We start from the raw sequence: 13,309 nt of genomic DNA, 5'->3' as shown, positions 1-13,309 counted from the left end.
GGCTAATACTTCTGTATTGCTCTAAAAGAAAGATATTTTAGGTATAAGGAAAGCAAAGGTTTGTGAAAACAAAACAAAAGCAACACAAATTCATACTTGATCTTTCTGTAGGTAATCTGTCATCTAGTAATTTAAGTAGCAGAACTTTATAGCTGACAGAAAGCATTCATTTCTTTTCAAGTTAGAAATGCAAAAATAATGGAACAAAATTTCTATTTAAGCTGTCTTAATATTTGCATCTTTGTTTTATTCCCTTGAAACAGCAAATTAAAAGAAATACTATACTGGCACTATATCTAGTCTCTTTGCTAAATAAATGGACGGCAGATATATATCAATGTTCACCAGATTTATGGAAGTAGCATTTGACAATGTTTTGCCAGTAACATAGTATTCCATTTTGATTCTTTGCTGAAAGAGGGTCGTATTCACTTTATTTAGTGCATCAACATTTAAGTGACATTGTTGGAAAAATGTTTCATCCACCATTCTGCAAAATCACATTATACTAACTATAGTTTTGTGAGTAGTAAATAACTCACTCTTAAGTGAGAGTTCAGTACTTAAATTCTTCACATGACTTTTTGTAGTGCCTGGACACTATTTGGAGTAAGAGAAAAAGGCATGTCTTTGGCTCAAGCAGGTGGTAACTTAGTGTTTGGCAATCACTCGCAAAGGCACTTTGTTGCTATGTAAACATTCGTTATAGCTCACCTGATGTTTCTTTATACTTTTATTGTAGAAGGTAGTCCAGGTAGTCCGTAACAACATATAATTTGAGCAGTGATTTTTTTTTTTTTTTTTTTTTTTTTTGTCAGCACCATTAGTACTTTGTTCTTCAAAAGATCATTAGGAGTTTCAAGGAGTAACAAATACAGGCTACTCATAAACTTGTGGGAAGTCATTTTATTTGCTGGTCTTGAGAACATTAGTGTGATTTTCAAAGAAGGTCAATATATTTTGATTTATTGTGCTTTAGACGAATTATATTAAAACACTTGGCAGTATAAAAATATAAAGTAACTATGGGCTTTAATGTAGCTTCACTGGATTTTTGTAGATAAAAAATTAGATAGGAGCCAACACACATCCCAGAAGGCCAGTCATATCTTGGGCTGCATCAAAAGCAGCGTAGCCAGCAGGTTGAGGGAGGTGATTCTGCCCCTCTGTTCTGCTCCACTCTGGTGAGACCCCACCTGGAGTCCTGTGTCCAGCTCTGGAGGCCTCAGCACAAGAGAGACATGGACCTGTTGGAGAGGGGCCAGAGGAGCCACAGAAATGATCAGAGGCTGGAACAGCTCTGCTGTGAGGACAGGCTGAGAGAGTTGGGGTTGTTCAGCCTGGAGAAGAGAAGGCTCTGGGGACACCTTATTGAGGCCTTTCAGTACTTAAAGTGGGTTTATAAGAAAGATGGAGAGAGACTTTTTACCATGATCTGTAGTGACAGGACAAGGAGTAATGGTTTTAAACTGAAAGAGGGTACATTTAGATTATATATAAGGAAGAAATTCTTTACAATGAGGGTGATGAGACACTGGAACAGGTTACCCAGAGAAGCTGTGGATGCCCCATGCCTGGAAGTGTTCCCAGGTCAGGCTGGACAAGGCTTTCAGCATCCTGAGCTAGTGAAAGACGTCCCTGCCATGACTAGAGGATCTTTAAAGGTGCATTACAACCCAAACTATTCTATGATTCTGTGGTTTAGCAAAGTGGTCAGACTACTTTCTATATGTTTAAAACATTTATATAAATTTATGCTTGTCAGTGTAATATCATATCATAATAATTAGAAAAATAGATGTGTCAAGATATTTAAATAATAACATGTGTGTCAGTGATTTGAAAACATATGAAGGTAAAGGAAATGTTGTGGAAGAGACCTAAAATAGGCAATGCTGGTGGTACTTGTGTTCCCACTTATCTTCGATTTTACTCACAATCCGGTTTCCATGGATTTTATATATATATTATATGTGAGTATTTTCTTTATTGCATTACTTTCTGAGGAAAGTCAGGTAATTTCAATTACCTAAGGAGCATAAAGAGATCTGTGCAAAGTGTCATGTAAGAAGCTCATTGTTTTGCTCTGTCACCTACATAGCACTCTTCAGTTTTCAAAACATTGAATAAATTTTGTCTGGGCACTTCCCATTTGAGAAGGGTTATACACTGTTTTTTAAACTTATCTCTTTCCCATTCTGCTCTTCTTACTATTTTAACCTGTATCTGATTAAAAAAATGCACTCATTACTCAAATGCACTCCTGATGCCTTCTGGGTGTGTACACCATGGACTTTTCAACTGCTGGTGAAAAGTTTATTTGTTTTTCATTGACAGGCATTTTCTTTCTAACAGAAAACACAGGTAGGTAAACCAACTTGGGAGGAAGGGCTGGTTTGAAGGCTCATGGACTGAAGCAATAGTGGGGCAATCACTTTTTCTAGGTACATAAGCACCTCACTTTGAACACCGATAAGAAGAATATTCAATAGTACCTTTTAAATCTAGACAGGTTACTTGCACACTTCACTTCTCTGGTGTGTGTCTATCACATCTAGATAATTTTTTAAATCTTTTTCTCAACATCAGAAGTGGCTAGTGGCTAATGATGTGCTAGATCCAACAGAAAACCTCCTGGAAATGGGGACTACCTACTGCTGAAAAACCTGATCCTGTTTTCATTTGTTAAACTAGATTTGCCACAACAATTTACAGATGTTGGTTTGTCTGCCTTTACTGCAGCATATTGCTAAATACAGCGCATGCAGCTATTTCATTCTGTTTATACCATGCTTTGCACATTGCTGGCTGCACCACTGCTTACTCCTTTCAAAAACTGCCTTTTTTTCTGTCTGGTCACTGTTGCCATCAAGGTCTAACAAGGCCACAGACACCAGCTACATATGCTTCAGGCTAATATTACAAAACCTCTTTATCTTGGAACTGTTTGTCTCAAGCTGATACAAATGTAACAGACAGACTTACTTAGTATAATGTAATTCTACAAAACCTAAATATTTTGTCCAATTTTGTCTTTTCAGTTTTAACAAACTGTGTTTTCCGCCCTTTCTTAGCCTTTGCCAATGTCCTTCATAGTTCTTTTATATCAAAGATTTGTGCTACTTAACAACTCAGATAAGACCACAAATAATATGAAATAAAGTCAGAAAGTTTACTCTTGTTCAGTAAAAGTGCAGTGAAATCAGTATCATGAGCCTTAAGCAAATGCTCGGCTTTGCACCCTGCACTGTGCACTGTGATAACCTGTGGGAACAGATCAGCGCTGTTTTCTTATTTGGGGGAGGAACTCTGGGTGGAGGAAAAGCTGGTGCAACTCTGGGAGTCCCAGAGAAAAGATTATGAGCTACTCCTGGGTCTTGTCTGTCTGGGTCTTGTCTGTACCAGCTTTTCCACACTCACAAACAGCAGTGGCGGATAGAGGCATCAGGTTTTCCAGTGAGTGGTACAAGCTGTGCATTGTTGCAGCCCATTATCAGGGTTCAATGGGAGGCTGAAGTGGTGCTAGGGGCAGGAGAGGCCAGAGGCTGCCCATTAGGACCCACCTGAGTGAGTCGCTCCATCTTATAGGGCCATCTGCCACTGTCTTGCTGGAGAAACCCTCCCACCCCGGGTCATTCTCCCTGGATGGGCCCTGGGGGATTCTGATTGTTCCTTGGAGGCTCATGGAGCAAAATTTCAAAGTCTAGTTTTTCTGGAGATAACAGTAATTCACTGTAGGTGTAGGGTACAGGAAAGTAAAGGACTTGTGATGAATTCTTACCATGTTCTGAAATAAAATAGACATGAAGAACAACAGTTAATAGGGCTTTCCAAAAAGATCCTGTAGTAACTATTTCCACTCTACTCTCTTTGTAGTCTCTTAAGCAATTTTAGACATAAAATCTATATTTCCAAGCAACAAAGGAAGTTGTTCATCCTAAACAGGTCCTTTATCTATTTCATCCTTCTGTCTGATACTGTGATCCATATTGGGTGATTGATAACTAATAAAAATTAAATGTTCTTCTAGGGTTCTGACTCTCCATCTTACTACTGTCAGGTAAAAAGAATGTGCCATTTGATACAGCCACAAAATCTTCTCGAGCACTCCTCATCATTAAAGGCGCCTCCAGTTCTTTCTGCTAAGTGTGATGCTGATTGGATTTAAAGGACTACTCTGCCCATTCTAACCATCAAACACATGCAGTCTGTTCTCTATGCTATTGCAATTTGTTAGGATTAACAAAAGGAACATAAATTCAATCACTATTCTGTAACAATGACAACAATGTACTAAAAGCCCTGTGTTTTTAGTGTTAAAATACAAAATAATACCTTTTTACTCCTTAGAATATTCAAACATTTGAGAGAACCAAACTTTACTCTGATAAACTCTATTCTACTCTAAATACGGTGCATTCTAACTCCCTGTTTAATTTAACTCATTTCAGTACTTGATGGCTCTTCATTCCATCTTCCACAAAAGACAGAGCAGTTGATATTCTACAGAAGAACTAGACCATACCAAGGTGACTGATAATTTAACCACAATGACATTGTACATCTATCTGCAAGGTTTCAAAAGATTTATTCTGGGTTTCTGTGGGCCTTTGTTATTTTACTTTGAAGTGGTCAGAAAATAATGGGATCTTTCAGAATAAAATGTTGGCAAGTATTATGCTTTGAAAATTTGATTTTGGTGCCAGGTGCATATGCTGCCTAACCTTCATCTAGATGCTTGCTTTCAGAGATTTTCAAAATGTCATTGTTCCAATCCTTTGCTCTTCAGTCACTGCCTTTTTTTTTCTCTGTTTCAAATATATTATTGTTTTCCTTTTTTCTTTAGTTACACTTCATATCTATTATACCAGCCATGCTCTTCAGCTTATTGCAAATATCCTTTGTAGCATCTGCACAAAGAAAAAAGTAGTGAAAAGGGTAGGATTTCTGTTTAAGAAATAATAAAATGTTTTTTCCTGAAGAGAAATGGGGCCAGTAGAGAAATGGGGTCTGAAGAAAAAAAAAAAAAAAAAGAAAGAAGATTCTATAATCTGTCAACAAAATTTTCAGGTAAGAAGTCATACCTATCCAGAGGGTTAGGAGCTGAATATCTGAGAATTTTCAAAACTAGTGAGACACCGAAGTACCGAGCATGGTTTTCAAATTTCTACTTTTGCTACAGTATTACCTGAAAACTCTCACTAGCTGCATATAATCAGAATGCATTCACTCATGCTGCTAAAATTACTTTAGATACTACTGATTTAGAGATAATCCATTACAAGGCATAACCTCAGGGAACAACATCATCTCTCAGAAACTCATCACTTGTATTCAGTCTCTATTCTAGAGGTAATGTCAGTGGCACAAAGTCTTATCAAAGGCTAAGATCTCTACAAATGGTGAATCAAAATTAGATTTCTTTTTTGAATGATGTTCAGTCACCGTCTTTTACTCTTTTATGTTCTGAAAGAGTAATGTGATTTAATTATTGTATTTGATAGATAGCCGTAATACCAAATTCATTGTGCTGTACTGAGCTAGTCATTCCAATATGCCTAAGGGTACTGCTTTAAATTTCAGAAGTGTAGGTATTAACATTCAGATATTGGTTTTTGGTGGATGAAGAGGCAGAAAGAGAACTCCTAGAAGGCCCTACTGTCTCCCATTTTCTTTCCATAGAAAGTGCTAATGCAGATCTTCAAAAAACTGATAAGCACACCAGCCTGTTTTGACTGCTGTTTAGGGCCTAGCCCTCTACAAAGTCCTCTGTTGGTTCCTAGGTGTGCAAAAGATACATAAATTCTCAGAGGAGCTTGTCCTTAAGAGTATGTTAATATAGTAAATGATCAATGCAAGTGTACCAGAGAAACCTTTCATGGGCTTTGGCAGGAAAGAAATTGGCCAGAGCTGTTGAGAGGGGCTGTAGGTCCCTGTTGGTGGGTCAGCAAGTGTCCCCAGATGCCAAAATGTCACGCTACAACTCAGCTAGCTTTAACCCAGCTGCTACAGATCATATTAGTTGTGAAGACCTTGTAACGCAGCTTTTGCTGTGAACTATTGACTCGCATTCTTCTTACCAGGAGCTCACATAACCTGCCCTAAGTCCACACTGGCAAGGTTTCACTATTACTCATCTTCTGCTAAACAGACAAAGCTACCCTGGATACTTACACATGCTATTTTTACATGCTATGGAGATGTAATAGCAATGGTATGTATTGACAACCAAGGAAAAATCAGGAGGTTTTCTAAATTATGTTTATGCTAATAAAACTACTTTTATTACTTTTTTTTTTCCTTAACTGCTACTGAAAAGAGACTGCTTAGACCAGATGTACAAAGATAATTATGGAATAGGCATTTAAGCAGGTGTGTAGATTATGACCAAAATCGACAGGAATTTAGACACTTTTATAGGAGCTTTTGAGGATTTCAATCCTTCCTGAGCATGTGCATTACAAGAGCAAGTGGTGAAACAGTTGGCTAACTTTTTCTCCTCTCTGTCCTTCAGTGTATGGGGCAAACATCTTCACAGCTGCGTTTTTACAAAAGCTCTTAGAAAATCTCTTGTGAATAGGGAAGGAATAGAAATTATGGTTCCATAATTACAATAAGCAAATGCAAATTGGCCTCTGCCTCTCCTGCAAAACTCATCTATCATGATAGCCAAGTTGCTTCAAACTTTCCACTGGTAAGTCATTACCTCTGTGTTCTTTAGTTTTGCTTGCCTGACTTGAGACACCTCTGAATGCTCAGAACTTCTGAGTATTCACAAATGCAACTAAAGTCCGTAAGAGCAAACTGCTGAGCCTTTAGAGTACTACCAGTTAGGTCCTGTAATGTGAAAAATTGCTTCTAAAGTCAAAGCAGGCATAAAACTTTCTGAATTTTGTCCTTGCCTCTATGCTCAGTAATATTTGCTTCACATAAGTGCTACAAGATTAATTCATGTTTGTGAAACAGACCATAAAGTGATGAACATTGGAAGTCTATGAGCATGTTTAATCTCTTTGCTCTAGTGCAAGATTCATGGAGTGTGCAGTGAATATTATTCTTGGCTGAGACACCTGAGATACTAAGTTGACTATTTCTGGTCTTCTGCTTCAACCAAAGATAATTACATTATTGCCTTGGATATTTAGCTCTTACTCTTCTCCCATCACACTAAATTAGAATGTAAATGATTTGCAGAGAGTATTCTGCAATACTTAGCTTTTCTAAGGAAGGAACAGTGTGAGTGATTGTTGTTTTCCCACAGCAGACATGAAGAAGAGTAGCAGCAACTCCTGCTTTCCTCAAGCCTTTGAATATTACAAGATATCCAGTCATGTTTAAAAGAAGTAGTTATTACTTCCCTTTTGAAAATAGCTTCTACTCCCTTTCAGAAAGAAGGTCTAACCGTAGTAGGAAAAACATCTCAAATTCAGAGAGCTTTCCGAGATTTAAGAGATGTAAAATGTTGGTGAACTTGCAGAAAATCAGGATCAAGATAAAGTGCGCTTATCATTATTTGACTGCTTATTTAGTTTAGTTCATATTCCACAGAAGGCATATCTTTAAGTCCTGCTACATGCATCTTCAGGTTAATGCAAATACAAGTACAGGGAAGTAGATTATTCCAAGAGCCCAACAGTTTACATGGATAGTGATTTGGCAAGGCCCTTCAGTGCATGTTTGATTATAATGGCAGCTCCTAATTTTTAGATATCCTGACACCTAGTGGAATTTATAGCTCCAATCAGAATATCTGGCTTCATTTGCCTGTACAGTGACTGGAGAAAATGTAGAAAGTTAAGTATCCCATTCTTGGATACAACAGCAAGATACTCACCTGGACAGCTGCCTAAGCAATGCATCAGATAAAATGTGAAAAAAAGAGAATTTGGGCTGAGCCCTGCCCCTTTCAGAGACATTCTCATAAAGCTGGCTGCAAAGTGATGCAAGGTCCCTGGTCTGGTTTATGATTTTCAGCTTGGAAAGAATTTCTCGTGACAGATGTACAAGGATCCGAGCAACTTGGATTCAAATTGTTGAGAAAGGGATTTGAACCTGCAAGTTACAGGGATGTGTACCCTGTAACTTGCAATTAATTAGCAAGATGAGGGTGGCCTTGTTTTCATCTGTTTTTCCATCATGCCTTTCTGTGTTGCATGGGATAATTAAGCCCTTGGTGGACTGAAGATCGCAATAGTGTATGAGTCCATGGCAAAATGGGTATATAGGGGAACATGTGGAGTAGAGAGTCCTGTCTCCTGTCAAAAGCTGGCTGAGTGCTCTCTCTCAAGGCTTGATAGGTATTCCTGTTATTCCTATTTCAAATATATTCCAGGACCTGTTTTTATATTTTTGTTTGCTTGCTTGTTTTCAGTTTATTTGTTTTGTTTTAAACGGGTGACAGTGTTGCATTTAGTTTAAATAAACTTCTGATCTTCATTAATGTCATGTGAACAAGACAAAATCTTTTAGTGTCTTCTCAGAAGGCATGACCTTGTTGTTCCTTTTTGTGCATCTGTTTCAGTTAAAATATATATTCCTTGAACATGAGTATTCTACAATAAGGACAGATAAAGTCACATCATGATTTGTACAGTAGCTTTTTACATGTCTATATCTGTTGGAATACTTTGACTGATAACTTATAGGATTATATAAAGATTATGTGAATTGGTGTTATACTGAAGTATTTATTAGTCTGTATAAATGTATCATCCCACACTTTGCACTAATTATTAATCCAGGCCTTGAAGTAATTCAGTTTTCCCTGACTGATTTTCTGCTTTACTGTGGTGTTATATGTCTCAGCTTCATCAGGCCACACCTGGAATAGTGTGTTCATTTTTGGTCCCCACTATACAAAAAAGATGTGGACAGGCTGGAGAGGGTCCAGAGAAGAGCCACAAAGATGATCAAATGATTGGGAAGCAGCCATGTGAGGAAAGGCTGAGAGAACTGGGCTTGTTCAGCCTTGAGAAAAGAAGGCTTAGGGGAGGCCTTGTCACAATGCTCCAGTATTTAAAGGGTGGCTACAAAGAAGATGGAGACTCCCTTTTTAGAAGGAGTCAAGAGGAAAGGGTACAGCCAGGTGCAGTCCTCTCACACCACAACTGTGTAAATATACTAGGACAAAATTCTGGAAATGGTCAGGCATTGTTACTTTACACAGGGAAAAAAATAAGAACATGTGGGTGATGTTTGTTACTCATTGAGTTGTAAGAAATACTTAGAAGTTGACCTTCGGATACAGAGATAAAGGACTACAGAGACAGGTGCTAGCGTCCATGGCCTCATGAGGGCCTCTGGCACCATTTTATTTTGCTCTGGTAACCAGAAGTGCCTTTGCCTGATTAAACTTTTGACAGTGGTGATACCAGCAGTGTCCTATGTAGGTGGCTGAACTTCATGGCATAAAACAAACCGATGCAGATGAAGGATTTGCAGAGTCTGCTGTCAGCTAGTGGCCTCCAACTAGTTTCTTGTGATCATGTTTTTGCCTCAAGAACAGTTCCTGAAGAACTCCACGAAAAACCTTCTTCTAGCCTAGTGGTTCCCTTTTGATGAACACAGATGGAAATGCTTAAATGAAATCTCAGCATCTAGTTCTACTGTACCCTTGTGATATCCAGCGGTCCTCCCTCTCAGATAGGGAAAGCAAAATTGCTTTGCAGCATATGTGGTAGCATGACAGGATGGTGCAGCTCTGCTGGCCAAAGCCGGAGAGGTGTTTGCACACGCAGAAGTATTGTTTTGTGGCTAAATAATGTCAAGATCACCTAGGACATTACACATCAAAACGTTTACATTTTATTCTACAGCCAGTAGATACCAAAGGAAGAGTTACAAGCACAATTGTGACAATGAAACTGGCGTGGTTTTTCATTCCTGGGTGCATGTTCTCACATGCATCAGCTCATTTTTCAAATGTCTGGGGAGAGGCGTTAGAAGAGCACTCAGATTCATACCACCTGGCATATTTTGTGGCTCACCTGCTGCAAACACAACACTGGATGCGGGTTTTGTCATCTGGGTGATTTATTAAACAACTACAGGGCCAATCCAGCACCTCCAGCAGGTCGGTACCACTGACGCACCTTGAAGCCTTGAGCACTCAAGGCCATAAGCGAGGGGCCAAAAAAGTAAAAAATCCTGTAGTCTGACCCCTTACTGCCTTATAGCGCTGGGCCCTTTGGTCAGGCAGAGGAAAACCCCGAAACAGCGTGAGTCGGCGGGGGGCCATCCCTGCCCGGCGCCTCCACAGCCGAGGGGAGCGCGAAGCGGAGCGGAGCGAGAGCCACTGCGGCGCGGGGGCGGGGCATCCACCATCGCCCCGCCCCCTCCCGCTCGCCCCGAAGCCGCCGCCAGGTGGCGCCGCGGCGCTGCCGGAAGCGGGGCGGGTGCTGCGAGGCCGCTGCCCGCCCCGGCGCACGGCAGCGCGGTGAGGCGGGCCGGGTCGGGCCGCGCCGCGCCGCTGCAAGGCCGCGCCAGGCGAGGCGGCGGCAGTGGCGGCCACCGGCGGGCCATGCTGCTAAAGCTCCTGCAGCGCCAGACCTATACCTGCCTGTCGCACAGGTATGGGCCCTGCCTCTGCCTCGGGGGCCTCGTCCTCATGATCGTCTCCGCCCTGCAGTTCGGGGAGGTCAGTACGGCGCCGCACCGGTGTGGCGAGGCTGCCGCCTTCCCCTCCCTTCCCTCGGGCAGCCGCGGCCGTGCAGAGCGGTGCCGGCGGGAAGAGGCACGGCACGGCACGGGGAGCGCGGGTGCGTTTGGGTTCGGGGCTTTTTTGCCTTTCGGGAGCCGGGTAGTTGTCATGTCCTGTGAGCAGTGAGTTCCTGCAGCGGGTAGCTTGGGCGTGAATGCTGATTATGTACATATATATGCATTTTTAAGACATAAGGGAGAAAACGTGCTTTACGTTGGTGGTGCTTCCTTTTTCTTTTCTGGCATATCATCACGGCTGAGGAACAGGAGCATTCCCGTGTGCCGTGTTTTGGGTGCGTTGAGCGGTGCTGGCTGTAGGACGACTGTGCCTATATGGGCTCTATCCCTCGCAGCCTGGAAAGCGGCTGTGTGGCAGCTCCCCCTCGGGCTCGGGCGATCTCCTTCGCGCTTGGTGCGGCTGACGCCTGAAGAGCGCCCGTGCGGAGTAACGGGACTCTCCTGCGAAGGGCGGGTGTGAGGGAAGAGCGCAGTGACTCCCAAGGGGTGTTAGGGGGTTTGTGACAGCCTTGGCGGGCCCTGGCAATGGAGAGCTGAAAAAAATCTGCTTGCTCCAGGAGCTCGTGTTTTCTTATCTTGTGCAATTCTTTCCATTTCCCTTATCAGGTGATTTATTAGTACTGGATTTTTTTTTTTTTTTTTTAATTTATTTAACTATTCTAAAGGGCGTACTGCATGTGACGTTCAAATGGCAACAGGGAGTGACAGAATCCTTCTCCTTTCCAGAGTTTAAAGTGTTAAAGTCGCTTCTCCAACATGCCTGCAGCTCAGCAGAGTTTGTGTGACATTGCTTGCTGCTTATTACTCAGTTTCCCTGTTATTTTGTAAATGATGCAATATAATTTCTACTTTTCCTAGGTATGATTTTCATATAGGTCTATAGTATATTTTAAAGTTTTGTTTCATATTACCCTATGTATTTTGGAAATCATCAATGAAAGAATCCGCAGGGGAAGAAAATAATCCTGCTTCAGTGTAATGTTTGAGAATATAGTAAGTATTCAGGGAATTAAAGAAAGTATTTTTGTCAGTGTAAAAGGATGTCAGTGTTAAATGCAAGCAGACTGGTATTTCCTGATTTCTAAATTTCTTAAGTTTCTACTTTTTGTGTGTGTGTGGTTTTTTTCCTCTTTTTCTTTTTTCCTTATTTCTCCCTGTTAGATTTGGATGGCTGCTTTTAGATACAGAAAAAGATGAAGTGCCATGAAGAGTATTACCTGAAACTCTCAAGTGTGGCACAATCAGAACTTTATTTTGTGTAGCTGTACATCTTCTTTGCATAAAGTACTTCATCCCTGCTGCCTTGTAGTGTTCACGAGTTCCTGAAACACTTCATAGCCATCAGTGAATTAATTAATCGTGTTGTACTTTTAGCCACTTGCTTGTACATAATTGTCAACTTGGATTGCTGTAAACCTCTTGGTGCCGTGAAACTTTGAATATGCTTTTGCATTTCTTTAGAACAAGGTCTTAAACCCAAACTCAGTGTTCCATAGAAGTCTGAAGATTTTTTTTTTTTAAAACACTTTGTTAGTTGTCCAGCTTATGGCTGATTTCACTGAGAATCAGTCAAAATCGCTGCTCAAAATTATTTTACCTCAAAATCTTAGTTTGCTGTTAAGTTTCCAGCCCTCTTAGAGCTATATGGAAAGCTTGGATACTATGTAGTGAAAAAAGAACTGGCAGATTCATGTAGGAGTAAACTTTCAAAGTTATATGTTAAGAAAAAAGTGACCAGTAATGTTTAAAAAACATGAACAAAACACCAACAAAGCCCCCACCCTTTATGGAATGACTGTATAGAAATACATACAAAACTTTTTTTTTTTTTTAACACTATGATGGTAAATGATCATGGTGAGAGATGTCTGTATGCATTTTATTCTTTTATGATTTGGAGTGGTGTGTTTTGGTAAATGGTGGTAGTTTAAGGATTTAGGAGAGGCTAGACTTGTGAGAGCAAACACTATTGGACCTCTTCTGATAACTATAGTGGGAATGGAAAACATTTCTGTTCTTCTATACAGAGTCCACAAGGCAGCAACCAATAAATATATATGACTGTTTTGAAAATGAAACCAAGAAATCTTGCTTATAATTATCAGGTCAACCATTTTTAACAGTCTGTGGGGAACTGTCAAGCCATAAAAAGAAGCGTGAGGGAACGCTTATCAGATCCTGGTGTCTGAGCAGAATTTGCAGTTCTGCTTTCTCCCCACCTCAGAGCCAACTTTCTTTTGTAGGAGGCAAAATTAGATCTCCTTGCTTAGAGTTATGCCAATATAAATATTAATGCTGGCATAGAAATGGATGGCTGGGGCAAATAATTTGGGATTAGTAACTATGCCCTCACAGCCTCAAGGTCAGGAAAAGCTTGGTTTCAAGAAAAAAACTTGAACTTCACAAAATAACAATGCGTTAAGCATGATTCAGGAGCATTTCTGCAAAAACACATAGGGTAGCAAGGGCTAAACCAGTGCTGTAATCTAGTTGTAAGATGAGCTTTGAGTTTTAGGACAGTTTAGTTGCAAACCCTCCTTGGCCATCTTTCTGTAGGTTGCTCAGCTTTGTAAAATGTTTTATAACTGGAGTA

At 40.5% G+C, this 13,309-nt stretch overlaps 1 protein-coding gene across 1 annotated transcript in view; it reads left to right on the top strand.

The window, feature by feature from the left end:
- Positions 1 to 10,519: 10,519 nt before the first annotated feature.
- Positions 10,520 to 13,309, top strand: part of GNPTAB (N-acetylglucosamine-1-phosphate transferase subunits alpha and beta) — a gene marked incomplete at its 5' end in the record, with an annotated part of 46,612 nt that continues 43,822 nt past the window's right edge. The window contains one exon of the mRNA XM_080354478.1: positions 10,520 to 10,636. Within this exon, the coding sequence (XP_080210604.1) occupies positions 10,520 to 10,636 (117 nt within the window). The remainder of the gene's footprint in view (positions 10,637 to 13,309) is intronic.

The sequence above is a fragment of the Nesoenas mayeri genome, assembly GCF_963082525.1.
Source record: "Nesoenas mayeri genome assembly, chromosome: 1".
Lineage (NCBI taxonomy): Eukaryota > Metazoa > Chordata > Aves > Columbiformes > Columbidae > Nesoenas > Nesoenas mayeri.
The sequence above is the reverse complement of the archived record's forward strand: the minus strand, read 5'-3'. Positions and strand labels throughout refer to the sequence as shown.